Source organism: Engraulis encrasicolus, chromosome 24, assembly GCF_034702125.1.
Source record: "Engraulis encrasicolus isolate BLACKSEA-1 chromosome 24, IST_EnEncr_1.0, whole genome shotgun sequence".
NCBI lineage: Eukaryota > Metazoa > Chordata > Actinopteri > Clupeiformes > Engraulidae > Engraulis > Engraulis encrasicolus.
Window position 1 is genome coordinate 42,524,403 of NC_085880.1, and position 24,590 is coordinate 42,548,992.

At 42.9% G+C, this 24,590-nt stretch overlaps 1 protein-coding gene across 2 annotated transcripts in view; it reads left to right on the top strand.

Moving 5' to 3' along the window:
* The window catches only part of col21a1 (collagen, type XXI, alpha 1), a 67,315-nt gene that overhangs the window by 39,726 nt on the left and 2,999 nt on the right, over positions 1 to 24,590 (top strand). The window contains exons 17-28 of one of the 2 annotated variants that reach the window (XM_063191021.1): positions 7,248 to 7,292; positions 7,573 to 7,626; positions 9,325 to 9,378; positions 10,571 to 10,624; positions 11,017 to 11,088; positions 15,109 to 15,144; positions 16,556 to 16,600; positions 17,161 to 17,193; positions 18,707 to 18,853; positions 19,910 to 19,964; positions 20,931 to 21,122; positions 22,479 to 22,556. In XM_063191021.1, coding sequence (XP_063047091.1) covers positions 7,248 to 7,292; positions 7,573 to 7,626; positions 9,325 to 9,378; positions 10,571 to 10,624; positions 11,017 to 11,088; positions 15,109 to 15,144; positions 16,556 to 16,600; positions 17,161 to 17,193; positions 18,707 to 18,853; positions 19,910 to 19,964; positions 20,931 to 21,122; positions 22,479 to 22,556 — 865 coding nt within the window. Of the gene's footprint in view, positions 1 to 7,247; positions 7,293 to 7,572; positions 7,627 to 9,324; positions 9,379 to 10,570; positions 10,625 to 11,016; positions 11,089 to 15,108; positions 15,145 to 16,555; positions 16,601 to 17,160; positions 17,194 to 18,706; positions 18,856 to 19,909; positions 19,965 to 20,930; positions 21,123 to 22,478; positions 22,557 to 24,590 lie in introns of those variants that run through there. The other variant, XM_063191022.1, reaches the window with a different exon arrangement.

Here is a 24,590-nt window from a genome sequence, read left to right on the forward strand (position 1 = left end):
TGAATGTGTGTGTGTGTGTGTGTGTGTGTGTGTGTGTGTGTGTGTGTGTGTGTGTGTGTGTGTGTGTGTGTGTGTGTGTGTGTGCATGTGTGTGTGTGAATGTGTATGTGTGTGTGTGTGTGTGTGTGTGTGTGTGTGTGTGTGTGTGTGTGTGTGTGTGTGTGTGTGTGTGTGTGTGTGTGTGTGTGTGTGTGTGTGTGTGAATGTGTGTGAGGGGGGAGGGGGGGTGTAGACGCCATGGTATCCGCAGTCCCGCTAAGAAATCCAACTCAGCTGTCCGTGCAGAATGAAGTACCGCGAACCCCACAAGCCAGATGGGAAGCGACCAGATGAGCAGATGAGCTTATAAGCGCGTCGCTATAAAAACGGTGTGTGGGACTGACAGCGCAGAGAGATGCGTCTTATCACCGGGATTACATCAGTTACTCATGCTGTCGTCACTGCGTGAGCTGCAAGGGGAGCCAAGAGTGCGTGCCAATGGTGTGAATGAGCAGCATTAACCCGTTAAGATTAACAGGATGAAAAATGAGAAAAGGTCGCACCGTGCATAGGTTCTTTATTATTACTGTAATTTATTATTGTCATAACCTTTCTACAATAACCTTTTCTCATTTTTCAGTCAGTTTTACAATATTTTGTTCAGCACTCTCAAAAGAAAAAAAACTTTTTGGGTGAAGCCTGCTCCAACCTTTATGAACTATTAAAGGGATGGCAATGACCTATTAAGGCCTTGTGTTATGTCATAGTATAGTATAGTACTATCAGAAAGAGTAGAGAGAGAGAGGTTCCATTGGCCCATTGTTTCCGGGTTCTATTATTGCAAGGGGGAGAGGGGGGAAATCCCCCTTTAGGCAGACCTAGGCAGACCTAAGGACTGTTCTATTCAATGCTAGGAGTATTATGACACGCCCTTTTAGGCAGACCTGGAACCTGGTCATGTTAGGTGCCCATAGCAACCTATTACATTGGCATATATCTATTCTTAAAGAATCTCTGGTATTATGGTAGTTAACTTTTCATTCAAGCGTTCCACTGGTGGAACGGCGTGCATTGTGAGGCTACCCCTGTGCTTTCTACTGGTTGATTTAATTATGTTGTAGCCTCTTTTGTTTTTTTGTTTTGTTTTTTACAGCAGATGGGCCCGTCGACAGGCCTATTCACTCTTTGCCGTAAACCCTCACTTAAATCATAACAACATTAAAAAAAAGAAAAAAAGATTAAGACTAGGTCATTTTGGTGACAATAAGGTTATAACAGAGGCTCGGCACTGAATGGTTAATCTATCTATCTATATATTTTCACACACCAGATGCTTTTGTCTCTTGCTGTTATGCAAGTTTGTGGCTAATGCTAGAAAAGGCCTATGACTGGTAATCGTCATGATGGAGCACATAACAGCGTTCAATTCCATTACAACCTAGTCCAGATACTAAATATGGCATACTGTACAGAAACGGTACGTTATGACGTGGCGTTATGACAGAAACTGTGACAATTGTCACAGATCAAGATCATCAAGACTACACATTACTGTACACATACTGTGCTACTCACCATACAGAAGGATCAGCGTCAGGTTCTGCCAGTAAACACAAGACAAGACAAGAGGTCGTTTCAAACTGGAAAGAGCTGAGTCATCATCGCTCCTGATTCTGAGAAAGACCAAAAACACATTGTCTTCAACTCCCACAACAGGCAGCAGAAGAAAACCACTCTGCTTCCCACAAGCTAACCACTGCCAGTGTTGCCAGATGTGTCTGATGCAATCCTGCCCGAAAGGTTCTGAAAAACAGCCAAAATGCGCTAAATTCCGCCCAATTTCAACAAATTGGATTGATTTCTATGGGCACAAAACTGCAGAAAAAAACGCCAAATGGCCAATTTTTCCCGTTTTTACCCGCAGACTGCCATCCCAATTAGCCCAGTAACCGCCCAATCTGGCAACACTAACCACTGCCAATGACCAAAACAAATGTTACATTTGTACAGCATATGACAAGTTCACTTTTGAAGAGTGCAGACTTTGGTTTTCGAAGAAAGCTACATAATACAAAGTACAGTCACTTCCAGGTCCTGCATTTTTTATGTCATTTTAGTTTTTGCCAACACTTATTGTGATAAATAGTTCCTCTTTGTAAGTGTATTTGTTCTGACTCTCTCTGACAAGATGATAACCAAAAATTGTTGTAGAAATAAATGTCAGATTAAGTGTGATAACTTGCGGAAGAAAGTGTGATCCGTATCTAGGGTATGCATCCTGAGATGAACTGTTGTAATTTTTAGTTTATTTCCCCCTAATAGAGAGCACATGGATCTTACATCGTGCGTCGTGGCAAGGGGGGAAAACGTGCGTTGTTGTTGAGGACCGCAAATAGAACCAGAAGTTCCTCAGAGAAAATGTGTCTTCTGGAGGGCTTTGAAGTGAAGGGAAATGTTTTCAACAGAAAATACTCACGCTCATTCATCTTATCGCAAAGAGGAAGCATACATTGTCCTGGGACTACTTACATACGATGAAATGTCTCAACCCTGGCGCGTGGACAATAATCTGCAGTTAACCTTAAATTTCAAAGGAGGAGCTCTTGTCTCTTTGACGTAGATTTAACACAGTCTTTCATATGATTTCATAGGGGCATTACTTTGTCCAAATAAATGGGCTTACGTTGCATTTTTCAAAACAGCTTGCCTGAATTAAGTTGCACACAGGCGTGATGTTGTGAAATATTTAAGTGACTTATTGTACTTGACAGCTAAAACTGCTCTTTCTTCTCCCCCACACAGCACAGCCACAAAGTACACTCTGAACAGTCTGTGTGTGTGCTGCCTGTTGCACCGCTTTGAATGGTTCATTGTACAGGTCAAAACAGGACATTTTGTGGCGCTAATTCAATGCTTAGAGAGTAGAACCTAACACAGTACACGCTATATAGAAGATAATTACTGATGACTGACTGTTAACTGATGACTAACTGTTAATTACCTCATCACCAATATAACACTTTCCCATGGAGTGTATTTAGTCCTACTAAGTGTTAAAGTAGTACAGCTGTAAAAAGTGTGATATTTGACTTTTAAGTGGTGAGGTAGCACAGGTATACTGTATACGTTTAAGGCCGGCATTGTCTGCTATTTGCGTTTGATAGCACAGGTATACTGTATAAGTTTAAGGCCGGTATTGTCTGCTATTTGTGTTTGATAGCAGCACAGGTACAATACTTTATAAGTTGAAAAATGGCATTGTTTGCTATTTCGGTTTGATAGCACAGGTATACTTTATACGTTTAAGGCCGGCATGGTCTGCTAATTCTGTTTGATAGCACAGGTATAATGTATACAGTAAGTTTAAGGGCGGCATTGTCTTTGATAGTTTAGTCTTTTGATATTTGTGTTTGATAGAACAGGTATACTTTATAAATACAAGGACGGCGTCATCTGCTATTTGTGTTTGATGGCACAGGCAGGGAAGACAACAAGGGGGAACGAAAGGCTCAGTTGTCCCAGGCCCAGGGAGAGTTAGGGCCCAGAATTAGGTGCTCATTACATTGCATGTATTGGATGGGGGGGCCTATTCAGATTAATTTGTCCTGGGCCCGGCAAAAGCTGACAGCAGCCCTGGGCACAGGTATACTGTATACAGTAAGTTTGAGGGCGGCATTGTCTGTCACAGCAGGCTGGTAAAGCCATTAAAGGTACTGTACCGGCTGATAAAGTTTGTTGGTGGTGCTCAGTCTGGAGGGAGACGTTTCATATGTGATTAATCCAGACTTCCAGCGGAAAACAAAACCAGCTATCCCAGACCTGAGCATGTTAGCTTCATTAGGAGAACAGAGAGAGATAGAGAGAGAGAGAGAGAGAGAGAGAGAGAGAGAGAGAGAGAGAGAGAGAGAGAGAGAGAGAAGGAAAGAGAGAGCGTAGCATGTCCTCCCCCAGCTTTTCCGTGTCTGTTGTTGGTTCTTCTCTGATGAGGTTCTTGCACACGACATGGTTCCACAGTAAGTACTGTACCGGCAGACATGAAAGCTCAGTGCCAAGGGGATGGTGGCCCAAACAGTGACTGGACTGGTAATCTGGCATACAGGGCATTTTCCCGGTGGGCCGACAGTCATCAGGGGCCTATGCTTTTGTTTTTTTGTTTGTTTGTTTTAAATTTTCCTTTAGAGATCGGCCAACAATTTAGATGGGGTGGCCCAGCAGTGCATCCTTACTGTACAGTGGGCTGAGTGCATAATTGTGGTGTGGGAGTGCGTGGGGGTGAGGGGCTGGTCTACCATAACAATGGTGAAGGTGGAAATGGCGTCCGCGCCTTTGTCTTACTTGGGAAGTTTCGCTCGGTGCGTAATTCCAAAACAATGATGCAGTGTGAAGATTTTGGGAACACTGATGATGGGCTAGACCCGAAACGTTTGCTACCCACTTTTTGTTTTGGCTTCTCTTCATTTTCGGCTTTTAATACAGTTTCACTGAACAACATCAAGCTCCTGTGTGCGACTCCTTTTTCTTCACTATGCCAAAAATGCCGGGACTGGTTTATGGTCCCAGACCAGCCCTGTGTCCCACACAGTGGCTCCTCCCGTTATTAGGATGCCCAGTTAACAAGCGGGTGTCTTGTACACCACATGGTTCAACAGTAAGTACTGTACTGTATGTCGGCAGACATGAAAGCTCAGTGCCAAGGGGAAGGTGGCCCACACAGCAGTGTTGCCAGATGTGTGTGATCAAATCCTGCCCAAAAGGTGCTCAAAAACCACCTGTGACAGCTAAATTCTGCCCAATCTCAACAAATTGCATTGGTTTTTATGGGCATAAAACTGCAGGAAAAACTGCCAAATGGGCGATTTTTCCTGTTTTTACCCGCAGACGGCTATCCCAAGCAGCCCAATTGGGCGGCTAACCACCCACTCTGGCAACACTGCCACACAGTGGCTCCCCCCGTTAGGATGCCCAGTAAACTAGCGGGCGATGGGGAAGGGGCATGCCTAATTACAGTGCCGGGCGCTAGTCATTAAAATCATGAATATGCTCAGCAAGACTTTGTGGAAACGTGCACAAATGTGTTGTCAATAAAGCGCATGTTTTGGGGGGGTTTTTTTGGTTTGGTTTTTTACAGAGGGTAGGGAAAAGGGCAGCAGATGGCAAAACTTGTACTTTTCAGTCAACCTAATAGGCTATCGTTATTGTTGGCATTTTTACTTGAGTCTGTTGGCGAGAAAAGACTATGCTCTGAGTCTGCTCTAAAAAAGAGAGAGGACCTCTGGTGTACTGTATGCACTTGAGGCTGGGAGAGATTAATCATGTGTGGTGTAGGGATGCAAATTATCGATTAATTCATTAATCATTAGTTGATAGCCTTATCGATCGACTTACGATTAATTGATAAGCGGCGTTTTCTCACAGAAATCTCGATGTTTCTAAAAAAAACCTACTAAATCTAAAAATGTTAATAAAAAATTGAGATAAAATGCCACATTTAAATGAATTCTATTTAAATTCTTTAATCCAAAGGTGATTTAAATATTCCCACTATTCACACCCCTCTTCACACACACTCTTCACATGCCAATTTCACCTGGGTCTCTTGTCAGTTGAATTGTCGATTAATTGTGATTAATGTTTTTTAATCGATTAATGCATTGATCGATTTAAGTCGATTAATCGATTAATCGTTTGCATCCCTAGTGTGGTGTGGATTGTTGGCATTTTTACTTGAGTCTGTTGGAGAGAATAAACTACAGTATGCTCTGAGTCTGCCCTAAAAAAGAGAGAGGACCTCTGGTGTTCTGTATGCACTTGAGGCTGGGAGAGATTAATCATGTGTGGTGTGGACTGGAGCTTGGGCAGGGGGTTAGCTCCAACCTCATGGTTAGGGAGTCGGTCTAGTCTCCAGATCAGAGACTTACAGGCAGGGAAGCCAACAGGAGGGGACAAAGGGGTCACTTGTCCCGGGCCCAGCGGGAGAGAGGGCCCGGAATTGGATCCTCATTCAATTGTAGTATGTATTGGTTTTGGTGCCCTTTCAGATGTCTTTGTCCCTGGCCCAGGGAGAGAGGGGGCCCGTACAGTAATTGGATCCTCATTAAATTGTATGTATTGGGTTTGGGGCCCTTTCAGATGTCTTTGTCCCTGGCCCAGGGAGAGAGGGGGCCCGTACAGTAATTGGATCCTCATTAAATTGTATGTATTGGGTTTGGGGCCCTTTCAGATATCTTTGTCCCGGGCCCAGCCAAAGCTGTCAGATGAGAGACTTACAGGATCTCTCAGGCCCTGTAACAGGAGATAGCATGTGGGAGTGGGAGTTAATAACTAGCGCTCTCCTGCCCCACTCATTCATGGTTGAAGTGCCCTTGATCAAGACATCTAAGTGCCCTTGATCAAGACATCTAAGTGCCCTTGATCAAGACATCTAACCCCATCCTGGATCAAGGGGACTTTAAGTAACACAAATCAAAGTTGCTCTAGGATGAGAACATTGTGTAAAAGCAGGGTAGTGTAGTCCTGTGAAGAGATTTTACTCACGTACACTACGTACTGTACAACATGTGGCACTCGTGGCCTAATGGTAAGCGCGTCCAGGCCACCAGAGAATGATTCCCAGTGCCTGTTCCCGAACCTTCTTTAACTGACTGACGTATTTACGCCACAAATCTGAGCGTTCATTGAACCAAATTGTTGGTCACAAGCCAAGGTCACATGCGATAGAGTACACAACTCAGCATGAACATGAATGGTGTGCAGGTGCAGGCATTTTTGTTCTGAGCGTAACTCCCAAACGGGCACCAGCTATGTTTTTTGTCAGCCTGAAAACAGCCCAAGTGACAGTCTAATGGTCTAATGGTTAGGTTCTTGAGCGGAAGGTTGTAGGTTCGATCATCCCTGGTTGCAGTGCCCAGCTTCCTTGTGCAAGGCACCTAACCTGACATTGGGCAGCCGTGGCTTAGTGGTTAGGGGCTTTGTTGCTCAATCTGGAGGTTGTAGGTTCAAATCCCACCTGACCTGACCCTACACCTCCATGGCTGAAGTGCCCTTGAGCAAGACGCCTAACCCCACATTGCTCCAGGGACTGTAACCAATAGTTTGAAAAATAATTATAAGTCGCTTTGTATAAAAGTGTCAGCTGAGTGTTGCCATGTAATATGCCCTTGCCAAAATAACTCTCTGCTTTGGATTAAAGTGTTAGCTACTGTAAATGTTAAGTTCGGCAACCTCTACATGTATGTGACAACCCCTCTATTTGATTTCCATGACTCTAGGGTCTTCCAGGCTTACCTGGCCGTCAGGGACCGAGGGGGGAGAAGGTGAGTGGCCTTTATACTGTCATACTTCTAAGAGCTCATGACAAAGGCATTCTAAATGTAGAGAGAGAGAGAGAGAGAGAGAGAGAGAGTGTGTGTGTGTGTGTGTGTGTGTGTGTGTGTGTGTGTGTGTGTGTGTGTGCAAAGCACTTTGAATAAACAGTGCAGTTTCTATACAAATATATTTTGATTGATTGAATTATTGGTTTCATTTCCAGATGTTTGTGGGCCCTATGCCCTATGCTGTTTAGTATTGTGTCTCACCGTATTGGTTGGTCTTTAGGGGGCCGATGGATTACCAGGACAAAAAGGAACCCGTGGCACACCAGGAAGTCATGTAAGGAGATGAATTTAGCCCTTCTTCACAATATTAAGTGAATAATTGCATTCTATTATATCATGTTAGATGACCATCACTTTTATTACCATTTACAAATCAGATTGTTGCACGGTATTACAAACCCCAACTCCGGTGAAGTTGGGACGTTTGGTAAACAGTGAATAAAATCAAAATGCTATCATTTTCAAAACATTCAATCTATTCATTAGATGGAGAATAGTGAAAAGACAACATATTGAGTGTTAAAACCGAGAAAAAATATTGTTTTGGGGGACATATGTACTCATTTCTAATTTGATAAATCCAACACGTCTCAAATAAGTTGGGACGGGGATCAGTGAAATTTAGTAAACATCCAAATAAGATAAAACAACAAAGAAGAACATTTCAAAATGAATTGTACTGACGGACAATATAGGTGTCCAGGTATAAGATCATCACAGAGAGGCTGAGTCACTCAGAATTAAAGATGCAAAGGGAATAATTACCATAGTTATTACATACATTTTTGAATTCCCTTTGATTTACCACGATTGAGTGTATATAAGACATATTTTTGTTACTAAAATCATTGTATAGGTTCATGACATCATGAAATATATATTGGCTGTAGTCTCACTCTAGCACTCCAGGAATTAGAGCTATTGAAAATTGACCATATTAAGAATGCTTAATGCGTGCAAATGATACAGGGGTGTAACATTCTCCTAAGCACCTGAACTCACTTGAAATAGACCCAGAAGACATGGGAAACTGTCCTTTGCTTACAGAAGTCGGCAGAAGTTGTAGAAGTCCATTCTTTTTGACAATAATAGAGCATTGCACATCCTGTGCTACAGTGAAAATGGACCATCCAACTTGTGTTAGTGCTAGCTTCAAAAGTCAGCCTCCATGATGGCATGCGGGTGCAGTAGTGCATTGGTTAAGATGTTCTCACTCATCTGTAGAGTTAAATACAGTGCTGAATGGTATAAATGGGTTTTAAACAGCATGAAAAGCCACTCATGCATTATATTTTGAAGGGAGATCTTCTATTACTGCCACATAGTAAGGTCAAATTGCATTCTCTACTATGTTTTAACAGTTTGGCTCCATCATAAGGACCAGCAGGTGATAAAATGGTGGGCTTTTGGTCAAGAACTGTCACACTGTAAGCACTACAGAAAGGAAAACATTGCAAAACATGACAAGGAATACACCCACTATTTAAGCTGGTGAAATAATGTCCAAGATAGTAATTAACACTGTTTTTATATAAATTCATCAATCGGTTAATGTATTTAACTGTTAAGTGTTGTCTTTTGTTTTGTTTTTAGTCTTCCTCGACATTTGCTGCCATTTATTGTCCCCGTCCCAACTCTTTTGAGACATGTTGGATTTATCAAATTAGAAATGAGTACATATGTCCCCCAAAACAATATTTTTTCTCGGTTTTAACACTTAATATGTTGTCTTTTCACTATTCCCCATCTAATGAATAGATTGAATGTTTTGAAAATGATAGCATTTTGATTTTATTCACTGTTTACCAAACGTAACAACTTCACCAGAGTTGGGGTTTGTATTACACCGTGGTTTACTGTCGTTTATGTGCAAGTATCCTTTATTTGGCTGTGTGACAAGGAGCTTGTTTTGTGTGTTGTGTTGTTATGACTATTGCAACAGTCTTATCATAACATCTCGTTGTGTTTTAAGGGGGAAATGGGATTGGCTGGGATGCCTGGTGAAGCGGGACAACCTGGACCTAAGGTTACAAAGCAAGTTTTCTGTCTTTAACCCCTTAGCATATAGACCCTCTGTTATAATCCTACTCAGGGCTCTAAATTAACCCCATCTAGCCGGCCAAATGCTGGTGAAATATTCAGTTTGGCTGGTACAAAAGACCAACTTACTGGCCAGTCTGACTCATTAGTGAATGTGTGTTTGGCTACTACGACTAACATCTACAGCACCAGCCATTTTGGTTGGTGGTGAAAAAAGTTCATTTAGGCCCCTGACAGTATTGTCACCCAAATGACAATGACCAAGTCTTATTCTGCTACTGAAGACGCTCTGTAATGTCATACTGTAGCAATGTTATTATGTTCATTTAGTTGAGTTTTTTCAGTATATCAAGTAAGTCAAGTAAATGGGCCTGCCTGTGGACTCATCTGCACAAAGAGACTATAAGAGCAAAAAAAAAAGAAAAACCTGTCTAGTAAGGAGTTCTGTAACATTTTTTCCTGCTTTAAGTTTTACGGCAACCCCGTACAGTGCTCTACTTGTATTCTTACTCATTAGTCAGCATGTGCTGTGATTATGGATTTGGCACCTCGGCTTAAATTTATTGTTTTTAGCGGCTTTGAGCCCAGCAAAGTCAAAGCAATTGGACGTCGAAATCCCAAGCCCTGAAGTATTGCATTCGTCAGTGGAATTTGGGGAGAAATCAAAAGCAGTCAGTCTGCGTTTGGTCTGGACTCGCTGTCTCCCCCCATTGATTTTCATTAGCTAATCCTAACGAGTGCCATGCAGTGTGCACTGGTTAATGGCGGCGAATGGCGGAGTTGAATCAGGAGAACACAGACATGTTTCGTGAGATTTTCTACTTCTCTTTGGCTTTGGTTCAAGATGCAATTTAGGGACCCCATTCATTTAAGAGGGGAGAGCCGAGGAGGAGAGCTCAATTGGAAACTGCATAAATGAAACCCAGATCTCTCTGTGTTTAAGATGTACACGCCGCTGCTTAATAGGATGACATGTCTGAAATGTTTGCACGGCGGTGCATATCTACAAAAAAAAAAACTGTCAGTCACCCCTTCAAGACCTTTATGCACTGTAAAAAACGAAAATGTATAAAGAGACAAGCTGCACCGGGCATAATCATTGACCCTGTTCTCGTGTTTTTTAAACACCCTTGAGTAATTTCTCTCGTTAACATTTGAATTATTTTACTTGACTATAGGGCAATAAGGGGGAGGCTGGAGGAGCAGGCCTGGCGGGCTTTCCGGGACAAGAGGTAACCTGTTACTGTAAATGTTCTTGTTGGTAAATTTTGCTGTGTTCATTCAACACTTGTAGAGGAGGAACAACTAGGAGAGTGTTACATTAACACTGCAAACGTACTGTGTATGCTTCACATGTGCTTGAGATACATTTGACATTTTGAACGTTTGGGCATGTTTTATATGTCAACTAAATGCAATCTCATGTCAAATCAAGTCACTTTATTTGCATTACACAATTTTATATACATTCAATTAGCTACAAAGTGGATTAAAAACTTTCAACATATTGTGTGTGCACTCACGCTTTCATGTTAATATCTATATGAAGCATGCATTTGATAGAAGCTAACTCACTCGTTGTTGTTGTTGTTGTGTGAATTATTACGATGCTGACCACGTCAAGGGTAAACCAGGCAACCCTGGAACGGAGGGACAACCAGGACATCCCGGGATGCCGGGACCGAAAGGATCAAAGGTATTCAGGCAAGACACCCTCCACAACCCCAAAACCCTAACCCTAATCTAGACACCCTAACCCTAAAATCCACAACCCTAACCCTAACCCTAAATCCATAACCCTAACCCTAACCTTAAATCCATAACCCTAACCTTAACCCTAAATCCACAACCCTAACCCTAAATCCATAACCCTAACCCTAACTTCACATAGGCCCACCTAATCCTATTTCCACAAACCAAATCCTTTAGCCTCGCGAGCCATCCTACATACTTCCGCCAAAGGATTGGCTCCACTACGGTAGTCTGACCTTGCTCTTCTGTGGAGTACCAGATCGGTGGGATTTTGATCGCAGCGGCCCCCATCTAATCTAATCAGAAAACAGCCAATAAGCGAATAAGCGTCCTAACTCCACAACCCTAACCATAACCCTAATTCCATAACCACAACCCTAATTCCATCCCCCTAACCTTTACAGAAATAATAACCACATAAAAAAAGAATCTGCTTCCCTTGCCACACTTCACTGACACATCATCTCGATTCTGATCGAGGGAAAAGACCTCTGTCTAATTTTTCAAGGCAGTGCCATAAGGTATCCTTTGTGTTGTTGTGGTGTTGGAGTTTTTGTTATTGTTGGCTTTTTTATCAGGGAGGTAGGGGAGAAGTTTCCATGTTTTAATGAGTGGAGAATAATTCTGACACCATTTTCAAAAAGTAATTGGTGCCAACAGGAGATTCACAGCAGAGATTCTTTAAGTATAGAGATATGCCAACATAATAGGTTTCTATGGGCACCTAACGCGACCAGGTTCCGATCTGCCTAAAGGGGCGTGTCATAATGCTCCTACAATGAATAGAACAGTCCTTAGGTCTGCCTAGATCTGCCTAAGGGGGGCCATAATAGAACCAGGAAACAATGGGCCAATGGAACCTCTCTCTCTACTCTCTCTGTTTACAGTCTCTATTGTTCCAAATGTACCGACTATTAACTCCAAGAAACACCTACAATTTATAACACTGGAAATACTGAGCAAGCCAATCTCAAAATGGAACAAACAATTCACCAGTAGCCTGTAATACTTGCATTAACTAGAGGCAATAAAATAACTGATTGATGCCATTTTGATTGCCTGGGGCAGGCGAGGCAAGCCCAAACAACTGGGCCTGTTGATGCATTGGTGTAACGTTATACTTTCATGCAGCATTCGACCAACCCCATTTAAAAAAAAATACATATATATACATGTATATATTTTAGGCCTTTCTTGCCTTTAGTTTTGATAGGAGAGCGGAGGAGAGACAGGAAAAGAGTGGGGAGAGAGAGATGGGGAAGGATCTGCAAATGACCCAGGCCGGAATCGAACCCGGGTCACCAGTGTAGTAACTAGTGGTGTGGATTGGCACTGCCCTCACGATCCGATTCGATCACGATTCAGGAGGTAGCGATTCGATTCGATTCAATTCTATGCGATCCGATCCGATTCAATTCTACAATGCATTGCAATGCATTACATTTCTACTGAAAGCAAAGCAAATGTTTAATCAGTCATGATGAGGAAATACAAGTAGTCAGATACTGAGCAACAATTTATTGGTTGTTTTCTGTATCAGTCTGTATCAGTCTTGCAATGTTTTGAAGTGCTTTTATTTATTTTAACATTCATTTGCTCCCAAAATATACATGGCAGTAATTGAAACTTTAAAAAAAAAATGCCGTATCGATTCTGGAAATTGCCGGATCGATTCTGTATCGTCCATGCCCCGCATTGGATTGGATCGCCGAATCGATCATTGTTGACACCACTAGTAGTAACCCAGTGCCCTCCCATTAGGCCACGGCAGGGCCACAAACCCTCATTTTCAACTTAACTAAGCGTTGTAGGATAAAGCATTGCATCTTTTTGACCAGTTGGGCAACTGCTGCTGTTTCCTTGCATGTGTGTTCTTTTCTGCAGAGTAACTTGAGCATTTTGGCACAATGAATGCCATGCAGTAAAGCGATGTTGTAAGAACAGCCGTGGACAGCTGAGTCGGGCTTACACGTGAGGCTACAGCTGTTGCAAAAAAAAAAAAAAGCGCCATAAAACAAACCTGATACTTCAGCTTGTAAATGGTACAAATTACTATCCATCTGGTTACCGGGGTTCTGTGCTCACCTCAGCATATTTCACAAACTGGAATCGGTTGCTTGTTTGGGAGCAGGAGCCCTACACAGCCCCTCCCTTGTTTGGGAGCCCTACACAGTCCTGAATACATACAATGTAATGACAATCCAATTATTGGCCTCCTCTGTCCCTGGGCCCGGGACAACTGACCTATGTGTCCCCCAGTGTCAGCTTCCCTGCCTACACCAACCCTCCGCCTGCCCCCCAATACCACCCTTCACCCTCCCCACCCCGCGTCGCCAGCTCATGGGTTTATAAAAGCAGACATGGGCCAAAAACAAAAAAACCTGCCTGTTTAGTCATCTTAAGCAACCCAAGCACGGCCAGCATCATATCACTGTTGATGCCGTAAAAAACGTCAGATCGACTTTAAGACCCCTTTTGGCAGTTGCCCCATATGACTTGAAGGCCTGGCGTGTGCATCGTAACCCCTTCGCCTTCCACCAAAACAGCCTCTGATTTATAGTGGAAATTGGGTGTAATGATGTTCATATGCCCCTTCACTACACAGCCCAGTATATAAATAATTCGCTTACTATTATTTACTGCATCGTTTTCACCTCAGTTCGTTTGGATAAACAATCCCCTGTGCTGGGTTGTGTAACGTCACGTCAGGGAATGGCATCTGATCAGCAGCAGGGTTGCCAGATGAGTCTGATGATTTCCAGCCCAAAAAATGCTCAAAACCCGCCTGGAAGCACAAAATCCTGCCCAATTCTATTGATGTCTATGGCAAAAATTGGGCGGGTTTTTCTGCTAAATGCCATTTTTACCCACACACGGCCATCCTAAGCAGCCCAATTGGGCGGGAAACAGCCCAATCTGGCAACACTGATTAGCACTTGGGAATAGATGGCAGGGGATTTTGTCATGGAGCCCCGAGGGATTTTTCAAAAAAGGAAAACAAGAAAGTTGTGAATTGGATTGGAGGAAGTTGAATGTTTCGTTTTTCATACACGATTGTTGCAGCCGGGTTGCGTAATACGATGACTTTTCCTGTGTAGAAGCCTCCAGGAATAACAAACACGGAGTAATGTTGTCAGATCTATAACCTACAGTGTGATCACAAGGCAGCGAAAGAAGTACACAGAGGCACACACTGTACTTTGTAACGCTCCTCATGGTTTGTGTGAGGGAGCACTAGGCCTACTGATATGTTTTCATAACAGGTAGTCACAATGTTGGCTTGATAGGAACCACCCTGTCGAGCCTGTTCCATGCAAATTGAAATACTAATTCAGTTGTAGAGATGAGATCTCTGGCTCTTTGACGGGATGTGGATCATTGATTGCTCGTTCCGTTCAAAGAGCCGTTAAAAAACTGGCTCTTCTGAACGGCTTTTAAATATTTATTCAGTGTTAAGAAGATAGCATTTTTGACTCCACCTCTAGGTCATTTTGTCCAAACAACAACTGTTTGTCCTTCTCCTTCTGACGACTATGTCAGCCACTCTCTGAGGCAGACACTTGTGTTTTTCCACAAATTTAAGTACACATGTGAAGGTCACGTGTTTAAAACGAATGAAAAATGAACAAAAAACGGAAGAGCAACATAGCTTGCTTATCATGGTTGACATCGTACCAGACAATTTCGCACAATGACGCACGAACAATGTCCAAAGACAGGAGAAGATCGTCATGCTGTTTCAATGTTCATGATAAGCTACAGGCTACTTGTTTCTCTTTCACATTTCTGTTTATTTCATTGTAACACTTTTTACTCTGAACAACTTTTGGCTTTGCGTGGAACACTGCATGCGTGCAACAATGCAATCTGACGAGTTGCAGCAACAGAACTTCCCTTCTGGCATTGGCATAGAATTTAATTAACTTTTTTCCCCCTCTTTCTGTGTTTTGGTCTCCTTTCTCAGGGACAACGGGGTGATTCGGGGGAACGAGGCCAAGAGGTACTTCAGCTGTTGTGTTTATAGCCCAGTGTTTCTCAAACTTTTTCAGACCGAGGACCACTTTGTCCCCCCAAAAATGATCAGGGACCACCTGTCAAATGAATTGGCAGTTGATGGGTGCTAATTTGACACTGCTCATTTTGATGCAGATCTCTTACTTTTCATTCACATTATAAGCCTGTCTTATTGTGTTGAAAACATGAAAATGTTACAAATATAGCCTACTGCTAGCTTATCTTGGAAAAGTAGAAATCCCCTCGCGGACCACCTGAGCTCTGTCACGGACCACTAGTGGTCCCCGGACCACACTTTGCGAATCACTGTTATAGCCTGTTCATCTAAGGTGCTAGGTTTAGGCCCTGGTTGTCTTCCAAACTCCAGCAAAACTCTTCCACTTCTACTGAGCGATTCATTCGCGTGATCTATTTAAAACGTCAAACAGACCTAAACTTTAAACTTTGGGTCGGCAGCATTCCACCCAAACAAGTCATTTTTCATTTGGCTAAAAGGGCGAAAAAAAAATGCTAGGTCGGCCGCACGGGCTGTTACGGGAGCCAAAATACATCACAGGGATGGCTGACATCCCTATGCTTGAACGCTATTAAACTTCCCAGTCTCCCTTTACATTCTCCCCTTCCAGAGCATAATGTTTGGGTCTGAATAGATGCCAGGTACAGTAAACCTATAAATCACCGCTGTGATTTTTTGACTTTCACTTGATACAGCGCTCTGCTTTTCCCTGAACGCTGACCAGTGCAGAATGTCAGATATTGCAAACATTTTGACCTCATGGGTGGGCATTTTGAACCCAACACGATCAACCGTCTGTATGCAGGTATAAGATTCTGGGGGGAAAAAATATATATACTGTATACGCACTGAAGAGAAAGCATAATTTGAGCCCTACTTGATGTGATCTGCTTTGGAAAACATGAACCGTCCGTTCTTTATTTCCATGTGCAGAGAGACCCGTCCAAGCATAATCAGATTCAAGGTTTATTGCAACCCTCCAAGTGGCCACTGTAATCCTTTCATCATACCACATGGAAAATGGGTGGCTACACTGAGGCTTTCCACAGGGAGAAGAGGAATGCGAAATAAAGTGACAAAATCGCCAAAATATTTCTTGGAGACGTGATCATGCGCTTCAAACAATCAAAACCGCCTAAATACGGTGGCTAAGCGGTTTCTGCCAAATGTCAGTTAGTTTGATATTTTTATGGCTTAGATTGCCGAGCAGGGCAGAGTACAAACCTGCAATTTTAATTTTGATATTTCTTTGAGGCCAGATGTCATCATTATAGTGTCTGTTGCCCATTGTGCTTAGAGCTAATTCTTTTAAGTGCCGAAGTTGTGTATAGAATTCAATATGGACTGTTTTTTTCTCTCTGTACTCTCTGGTGAAACACAGGGATTGAAAGGCGACAAGGGGGATCAAGGTGTTCCTGGAATCCAAGTAAGTTACATTGGTACACATTTCAGTATAGTACATTGAGGACATATTTCCTTACTTACCTGGGGTGAATTTCTCTGTTGTTTTCAATGCATTTTCCCATTGGCAACTACCGAAGTTGCTAACAGGCTAACAACTTCTCTTTTGAGAAACTCACAATTAGTAAATTGAGGACATATTTCCTTACTTACCAGAGGTGTCAAAAGTATAATTAAAGGGGAAAAAAACCTGTTTCCTTCCAACGCAGGTAACCTATCTGAGTGAAGAATAGACCTGTGTACTTGTGTTATGATCGGCGGACTCTATACTGGTTTGATCAAATTTGTGGTGGATTCTTGTCAGGTTGTCAGGGTTTTTCAGTAATAACACTTCATTAGGTACATTGGAGTAAATGGTGTAACAGCCGTGTAATACCATGTGCTGGTGTTGTACTTACACCGTGAATTTACTTTTACTTTTACTTTTGACACCTCCTTTACTTAGTTTAATTAAAAAAATAATTCGTTAATTAATTAATTAGTTTTCCTTCTCATATTAATGGGAGCTCTTTTTCCTCTCCACAGGGAGGCGTTGGTCTGCCAGGACAGAAAGGAGAGGTTAGACTGTCTCTCAATCTGCCAATGTCCCAGAGCTGGTTAACTCACATCTCTCAGTAGGGTTGCACCAAACACACCCTCCCACACAATCACTATATAGCCGCTTAGCTAGTTACGTGTGCTTACATATACAGCATTACATAATTACACCAGACAGTATGACACCAGCCCCCCCCCCCAAACCCCAACCCCCAGGTACCAGGGCTCCAGGGGGTACCGCAGAACATTGCGTAATCTCTCTATCTTGATCGAGAGGCAGTTCTGCTTCCAACCTGCTGTGAAGGGTGGCCAAACTGGAGAACTAGCATTGCTGAACGTGATGATGGCTGTCACATAGTATTTTTAAGACATTTTTGGGATAGTATGATGGCAAAAATGGCAAGATGGGGAAGAATCGGGAGATGACCTCGGGTCAGAATCGAACCTGGTTCCTAGCCCACAAAGCTACAGTAGCACCATGTTGTAGTATTGGGTAGGGGTGTAAATCACAGCCTTCATGACGATACGATACGGTATCGATTTCTTAAATCAGGGATTTGATTTTTTTCTGATACTCAACCATTCCCCACGATAAGATGCTATTCGGTTCGATTAGATTTTTTTCAATTACTTTTCCACTACTATTGTGTTATGGAGCTAGGGCATTGCACAGGGGCCAGCGATTCGATTCTTTTCGATTCTTAAGAATGCCCCACGATGCGATGCGATTCGATTAAATCGCCGGCCGATACTTCCGATACTTCGATACATTTCGATTTTATTTACATACCTAGTATTGGGTAACACTTTACTTGATGCCGGCATCAGTGTCGTAACGCAGTCATGCACGTGTCATTAACATTTTGTCAATGTCATCAACATTTTATGACTTTGTCATTAACTGACAGTCGGTTATGGTAAAGACAGTCACAACCTTCACAATGTCAACTTTTCATGCCCATGTTCATATTGACACCATGTTTATGACTCATCCATGACTGTCATGACACTGTTTTGACACTGTTATGACACAGTTATGTCATACCTATGACGCCGGCGTCAAGTAAAGTGTAACCTAGTATTTTGTAGTGGTGTGCATTGGCACTGCCCTCACGATTACGATTCGGGAGGTAACGATTCGATTCAAATAGATTCAGTCCGATTCTACGATGCATGGCAATGCATTACATTTCTACTGAAAGCAAGGCAACTTTTTTCATCAGTCCTGAGGCAATACAAGCAGTCAAATACTAAACATTTCATTTGCTGTTGTGCACCAGTCCTGCAGTCTTCAATGCTTTGAAGTGATACAATTTCAACATTTCAACATTTCAAGTTCATTTGCTCTGGAAATACCCAGGGAAGTAACTGAAACATGAAAAAATATGCTGCATCGATTATGACATTTGCCACATTGATTATTGAATTTTCCTGCCCTGCATTGCGATGCATTGCTGAATCGATGATTGTTGACACCACTAGTATTTTGTGCTTATTATGCCTGGTCCTGATGCTATGCTTGTGTGCATGTCAGCAAGGGACAAGAGGAGAACCTGGACTGAGGGGACAAATGGGCCTCCAGGGATTACCGGGCCAGCCGGGCCAGCGGGGTCCAAGCGGGCCGAGTGGACAGAACGGAGACTCCGGAGTACCAGGATCACCCGGAGCGGATGGGAGACCTGTGTGTGTTTACTCTTTACCTGCCTATGACTTTTTTTTACAATTAAAAGTACAAGTCTTACTGTGCCTTTGGCCGTAATTACCATTGAGGACACAGAGGCCATGTCCTCTGTATTGTTTTAAGTCATGTAAAAAGTATCCATGATGAAAATGGATATATGATCTACAATGATAAATTCAGTCTGTATACGCTACCCCCATTTATGCTCAAGGCATTGATTAATGAAAACGAAATGTAAGAGTTTGACCTAAGTGTTTGAAGCAGTATTCTAAATGTACAGTATGCAGTACAGCACGCAGTATTTGACCTCAGTGTGTCTGGTTACGACCCTGCCTGTGCCTGTGTCCATTTCTGCTTGCAAGCCTTGGAAATTTGACTTCATAATCGATACAAAGTTGGTGTGCATGTTAGCGAATGAAATCAAACAAGCAAATATCTGAAATTGACTTTTTACAATTACAAGTACAGTTTTCCGGCGCCTGTGTCTATTTCTGCATGCAAGCCTTGGAAATTTGACATCATAATCGATACAAAGTTGGTGTGCATGTTCGCGAATCAAATCAAATAAGCAAATATCTGAAATTGACTTTTTACAATTACAAGTACAGTTTTCCGACGCCTGTGTCCATTTCTGCATGCAAGCCTTGGAAATTTGACTTCATAATCGATACAAAGTTGGTGTGCATGTTAGCGAATCAAATCAAATAAGCAAATATCTGAAATTGACTTTTTACAATTACAAGTACAGTTTTCCGACGCCTGTGTCCATTTCTGCATGCAAGCCTTGGAAATTTGACTTCATAATCGATACAAAGTTGGTGTGCATGTTAGTGAATGAAACCAAACAAGCAAATATCTGAAATTGACTTTTTACAATTACAAGTACAGTTTTTCCGGCGCCTGTGTCCATTTCTGCATGCAAGCCTTGGAAATTTGACTTCATAATCGATACAAAGTTGGTGTGCATGTTAGCGAATTAAACGAAACAAGCACATATCTGAACTTGCTGTTTCAGAAAAGAAGTTTTGAAAGTTTTTTTTTCTCCTTGTGCTACAGGGGAGAGAGATGTCTGAGGAATATATTCAACAGATATGCAGACAGGTCCTCCGAAGTAAGTGGACATACTTTATGCAGTACAATGCAGGCCTCTAACTTAAGGAAAGTTGTGAATGTTAAACATATATTCATGAACTGAAATGCATTAACGATCCTTTTTGAGCAGTTTAACAAAGAACTAAGAAATGTTTGTGTATAGCGAAACAACAGCTGGCTACACTGTCACTTTTATCCTTCTGTGACTTTTATACCTTCCTTTTTCCACTGTCACGTTTCCTTCAAACTTCCTCACTTTGCACTCTGTGTAAAGCCATGATTATCAACAACAAAGGACTGTTTGAACAATGATTCCTTTGGTCCTGATAGCCTGTGGTGTTGTACAAGCGTCTACTGCATGAAACCATTGTTGTGTATGTTACATAATTGGTTTTGCCAGACGGCACAGTAAGTAACAGATCATTCCTAGCCAGAAGCTGTTTACGAATCCCTGTCCAGTTTTTGAAACATCTGTCTCGACCTTGTTGTGTGCAATGCATCACAGTGGCGACGGCTCAAGCAAGCAGCAGAGGTTTTTGAGGCCAAGGCTGGTGGTGAGAAAAGTGGAACCAACTGAGCTCTGGAGAGATGTGTCCCTGTGTGCATAACAGTGGTGGCTCAAACAGTAAACGTTTTTGAGGCTTTGAGGGATTGAGGGTTTTTTTTTAGGCTAAGTGAGGAAATGGTGGTGAGCAGAGAGGAACCAAGCGAGTTCTAGAGTGTTCTTCTGTCCCTGTGTTTGATTTTAGCCTTGTTCTAGAGTCCTTCTGTCCCTGTGTTCTAGAGTGTCCTTCTGTCCCAGTGTTCTGGAGTGTTCTGCTGTCCCTGTGTTCTAGAATGTCCTTCTGTCCCTGTGTTCTGTATTCTGGAGTGTTCTACTGTCCCTGTGTTCTAGAGTGTTGTTCTGTCCCTGTGTTCTATATTCTGGAGTGTTGTTCTGTCCCTGTGTTCTAAAGTGTTGTTCTGTCCCTGTGTTCTATTTCAGCCGAGATTCCAACCCTGATGAGGAGCAGCCATCAGAGGAGCTGCGACCGCTGCTACACCCAGTCGGGGAGCCCGGGGGCACCTGGCCCGGCTGGACCCCAGGGTGACAGGGGCTTCCCTGGGATGCCCGGCGCCAACGGCATGCTAGGCCACCGCGGCCTACCAGGACGACCTGGCATCCCTGGCCTGAAAGGTACAGTATGTAGGATTGTGGCCACAATAGGCGTAGCAGCTAACCTAGAAATCTAGACGCCCCTATCAGCTTGTAGCTGTAGGGGTTTAGCTCGCTAGGCTACATTGCAGCTATGCTGCACATTGCAATGATGCTTCCCAATCCCAAATGTTTTGTTTTCAATAATACTCTGCTAAGTAATAAACTAATACTTTTACTGGTTTGCCCAAAGTACAGTAAGATTTGCAGTCAAAGAAGCCTATTACTGGAAATTCAAAACGGCGGACATGAGAAGATCCATGAAGATTTTCATGTAGAAAAAGTGTAATTTTCCCAGTCATAATGGATACTTAAAAATTGATGGTGGTGGTAAATATTCACGAAAAAGACAGAATGTGTGAATAGGCAGCATCAATTCTGGAAATAAACTACTAAAACTGATACTCTACCTTTAAAGGTGACAACCGATTGATGTTCCTTTGGGGCTATCTGTGTCTGTGAGCAGAACATTTTATAGGGGGAATCTTGGGCGGTCCCGATCCAAGCCCTAGAAAGACAGAAAAAAAAGGAAAAAAGGAACACAAAAAGTGTAGCTCCTGTCATTGTAAGCGGTGTTTAATAGTGTGCGGTTGGCACACACTGGGAAATTCCAGATCCATTTAGAATTATTGTTCCTGTCTTGTGATTGGCTTGGCTGTTTGGATGGCCCATAAATAACACCAATGACATGACAATCTGCTGTTTGTGCAGCAGGCCTTCCAGGGCTTTCCCCATTTAAGTACTAGCTCCTTCAGAACAAATTGTGTGTTTGAAGGAGAAGAAGAATTAGAGGAAGGCCTTGTAGAAAACAGGGGAGCCCCTACCAAGGTAAATTCAGGTCAGCCTGGCATAGCAATGCATCATTTAACTTAATTTATTTTATTATGCTTGGTTCATCTTTAGATTTGCATGTGGTCCAACTAGGCAAGACCCAGGTTCTACTTAAAGTCTCGAAATGCCCTCAACAATGTCTGCCCTACAAAAGCAAAGTGCTGTGACTACATATTTTGTCAAAATGGAGTTTAGACTGAAAATGGTCTTCATTACATCTCCTTTATCTTGTGACAAAGCCTTGTGGTACAAACGTGTGTTGTTTTAGAGATATTGCCATGTCAAATTTGCAGTAACTACAATATCCAACCCAATACCAAGGCATTTTTCTCTGTTTCAATGTTGGCTTAGTTACTGCACTGTGCTTTTGTAGGGCAGTTCAGGGTGCAAATGCCTCAATGCAAGCCAGGCTGAAAGGAGAATGAAAGTCAGTCAGGCTGCAAATGCCATTGGATGATTTTTATGACGGTGGTGTCTGACTGAGTGGTGTTTTTGGGGGGGATCCAGGAGAGCCCGGACACAAGGGTGACAGGGGGAGCCCCGGCCGATCGGAGGTGGGACAGCCAGGCATGCCAGGCCTTCCAGGTAAGGAATATCACACTACACTACATGACTACACTACATTACAATTAGGGCATTTTCACACCTAGTACCCTTTTAAGTAAGACCAGGAAAGTCCGATAGTTCACTTTGTTTGGTCCGGACCAGGATTCGCTGGTTTGTATTCAGACCATCCCAAAAGGTACGAACCAACGAAAATCTGGTCCGTTTGGACGTTTGGTCCGGATCAAACGTGGTAGGTTTTAATACGCGCTAAGTCGACCAAAAGAGTGAACGGACAGCAAAGGGACTCAGTTCTGTTTGTGTTCATATTTTGAGTGTATTAGAAAAGAACCGGCTGCTCTTGCTGGTTCCGTTCGACTTTTATGGTGTCAGTTCTCATTTTGATCACATCCAGTCCTCTAGAGCTCTACCTAAGTGATTACGCCTTGTCACAAGCGGAACTTGTCAGGACTCACAAGCGAACCGGACTGGGACCAGGTCAATAAAGGTTCAATTCAGAGGGGTCTGGGTACTCTTTGGAGCATTCACGTACGCACAGAAAATGCTGAGACACAGGTTTGATTTCGCTTAAATGGCTGAAAGAGAAAGCACCCTTAGCTGACACTTTCATCCAAAGTGACTTAGTTATGTACAGGGTATTGGTTACAGTCCCCTGGAGCAATGTGTGGTTTAGGTGCCTTTCTCAAGGGCAATTCAGCCATGGAGGGAGGTGTAGGAAGAAGTGAGGGTGGGATTCGAACCGGCAACCCTCTGGTTTGAGGACTGCCTCCCTTACCATTAGGCTATGGCTACACTTGAACACACTTGAACACACTTGACACTCTCCAGGCACTGAGCCCTTCACTCACACTGGCCCCATCTGCCGATGGATGCTGTCAGGCATGTCTGCTGCACGGGGAAGTTGTCTTTCCATGTTTTGTTTTACATACATTACAAGCCGAGCTCTAAATTAACACCTGCCAACTGGCCAAATTCAGTTTGGCTAGTAGAAAATACAAACTTACTTGCCACTTTGGCCCATTAGTGAGTCTGTGGTTGGCAAGGAAGATTAACATCAACAAACCATTTTGGCTGGTGACGAAAAAGTTAATTTAGAGCCCTTTTAACATCTACAAACCATTTTGGCTGGTGACAAAAAAAGTTAATTCAGTGCCCTGCATACATAACAAGCATACACTCGGTCTGGTTGACTGACAGATATGTCGTCGCAGCCTGAAAAGATGGAAATCTCTGAAAATTTCGGACGGAGGTAACAAAAAAAAAGGCAACAGTGCCTGAATGGAACTCCCGCTAACATGTACTGTATGTGCTGCTGTGGATCAATTTGTGGTGCTGCACATTTAATCTGTGGTGCTGCACCATGGAATGGTCTACTGCAGTGATTCTCAACTGGAACAGTCTTGGGACCCACCATTTTCCACTTTCATTCGGTCGCGACCCAATTTTTTTTAGCGACACTCGAATGACTGGTTACACGCTACTATCTCGCATAAACATTCTGATTTTATCTATGATGACAGATGACACCAGCTCAATCGCCTATCAAAATAAAAGTTGTAAATTGTTGCAGGAAAAGTTGAATGTTTTTTGGGTTTTTTTACGCGAATCAATTAATTTTTCTTACACCACGGCTCCACGACCCACCCATGACCCCTCCGCGACCCACTTTTGGGTCGCGACCCACCAGTTGAGAAACACTGGTCTACTGTATGTATGGGAAACACTGGGCTGTATTCATTACATTACGTTGCAGCAGCATTAGGCCTACATGTTGCAGCGACAACTGCTTAGTTAGCAGACACTATTATCCCATCCAACTTAAAAGCATTAAACGATCAAAAGGTGTGTGGAGGAACACATTGCAGTACATAACATTACATTACATTACATTGCATTACACTTAAGGCGGGCATACACTGTGTGATTGACGATTAACCCTGAAACTCTGAAAAAGTCGTGTAAGTGACAAATCGTTGCAAAATCGAGCAAAAGGTTGCACAGTGTAAGCCCAGCTCCAGCTGACACATTTATCCTATGCAACTTGAAGTTATTTAC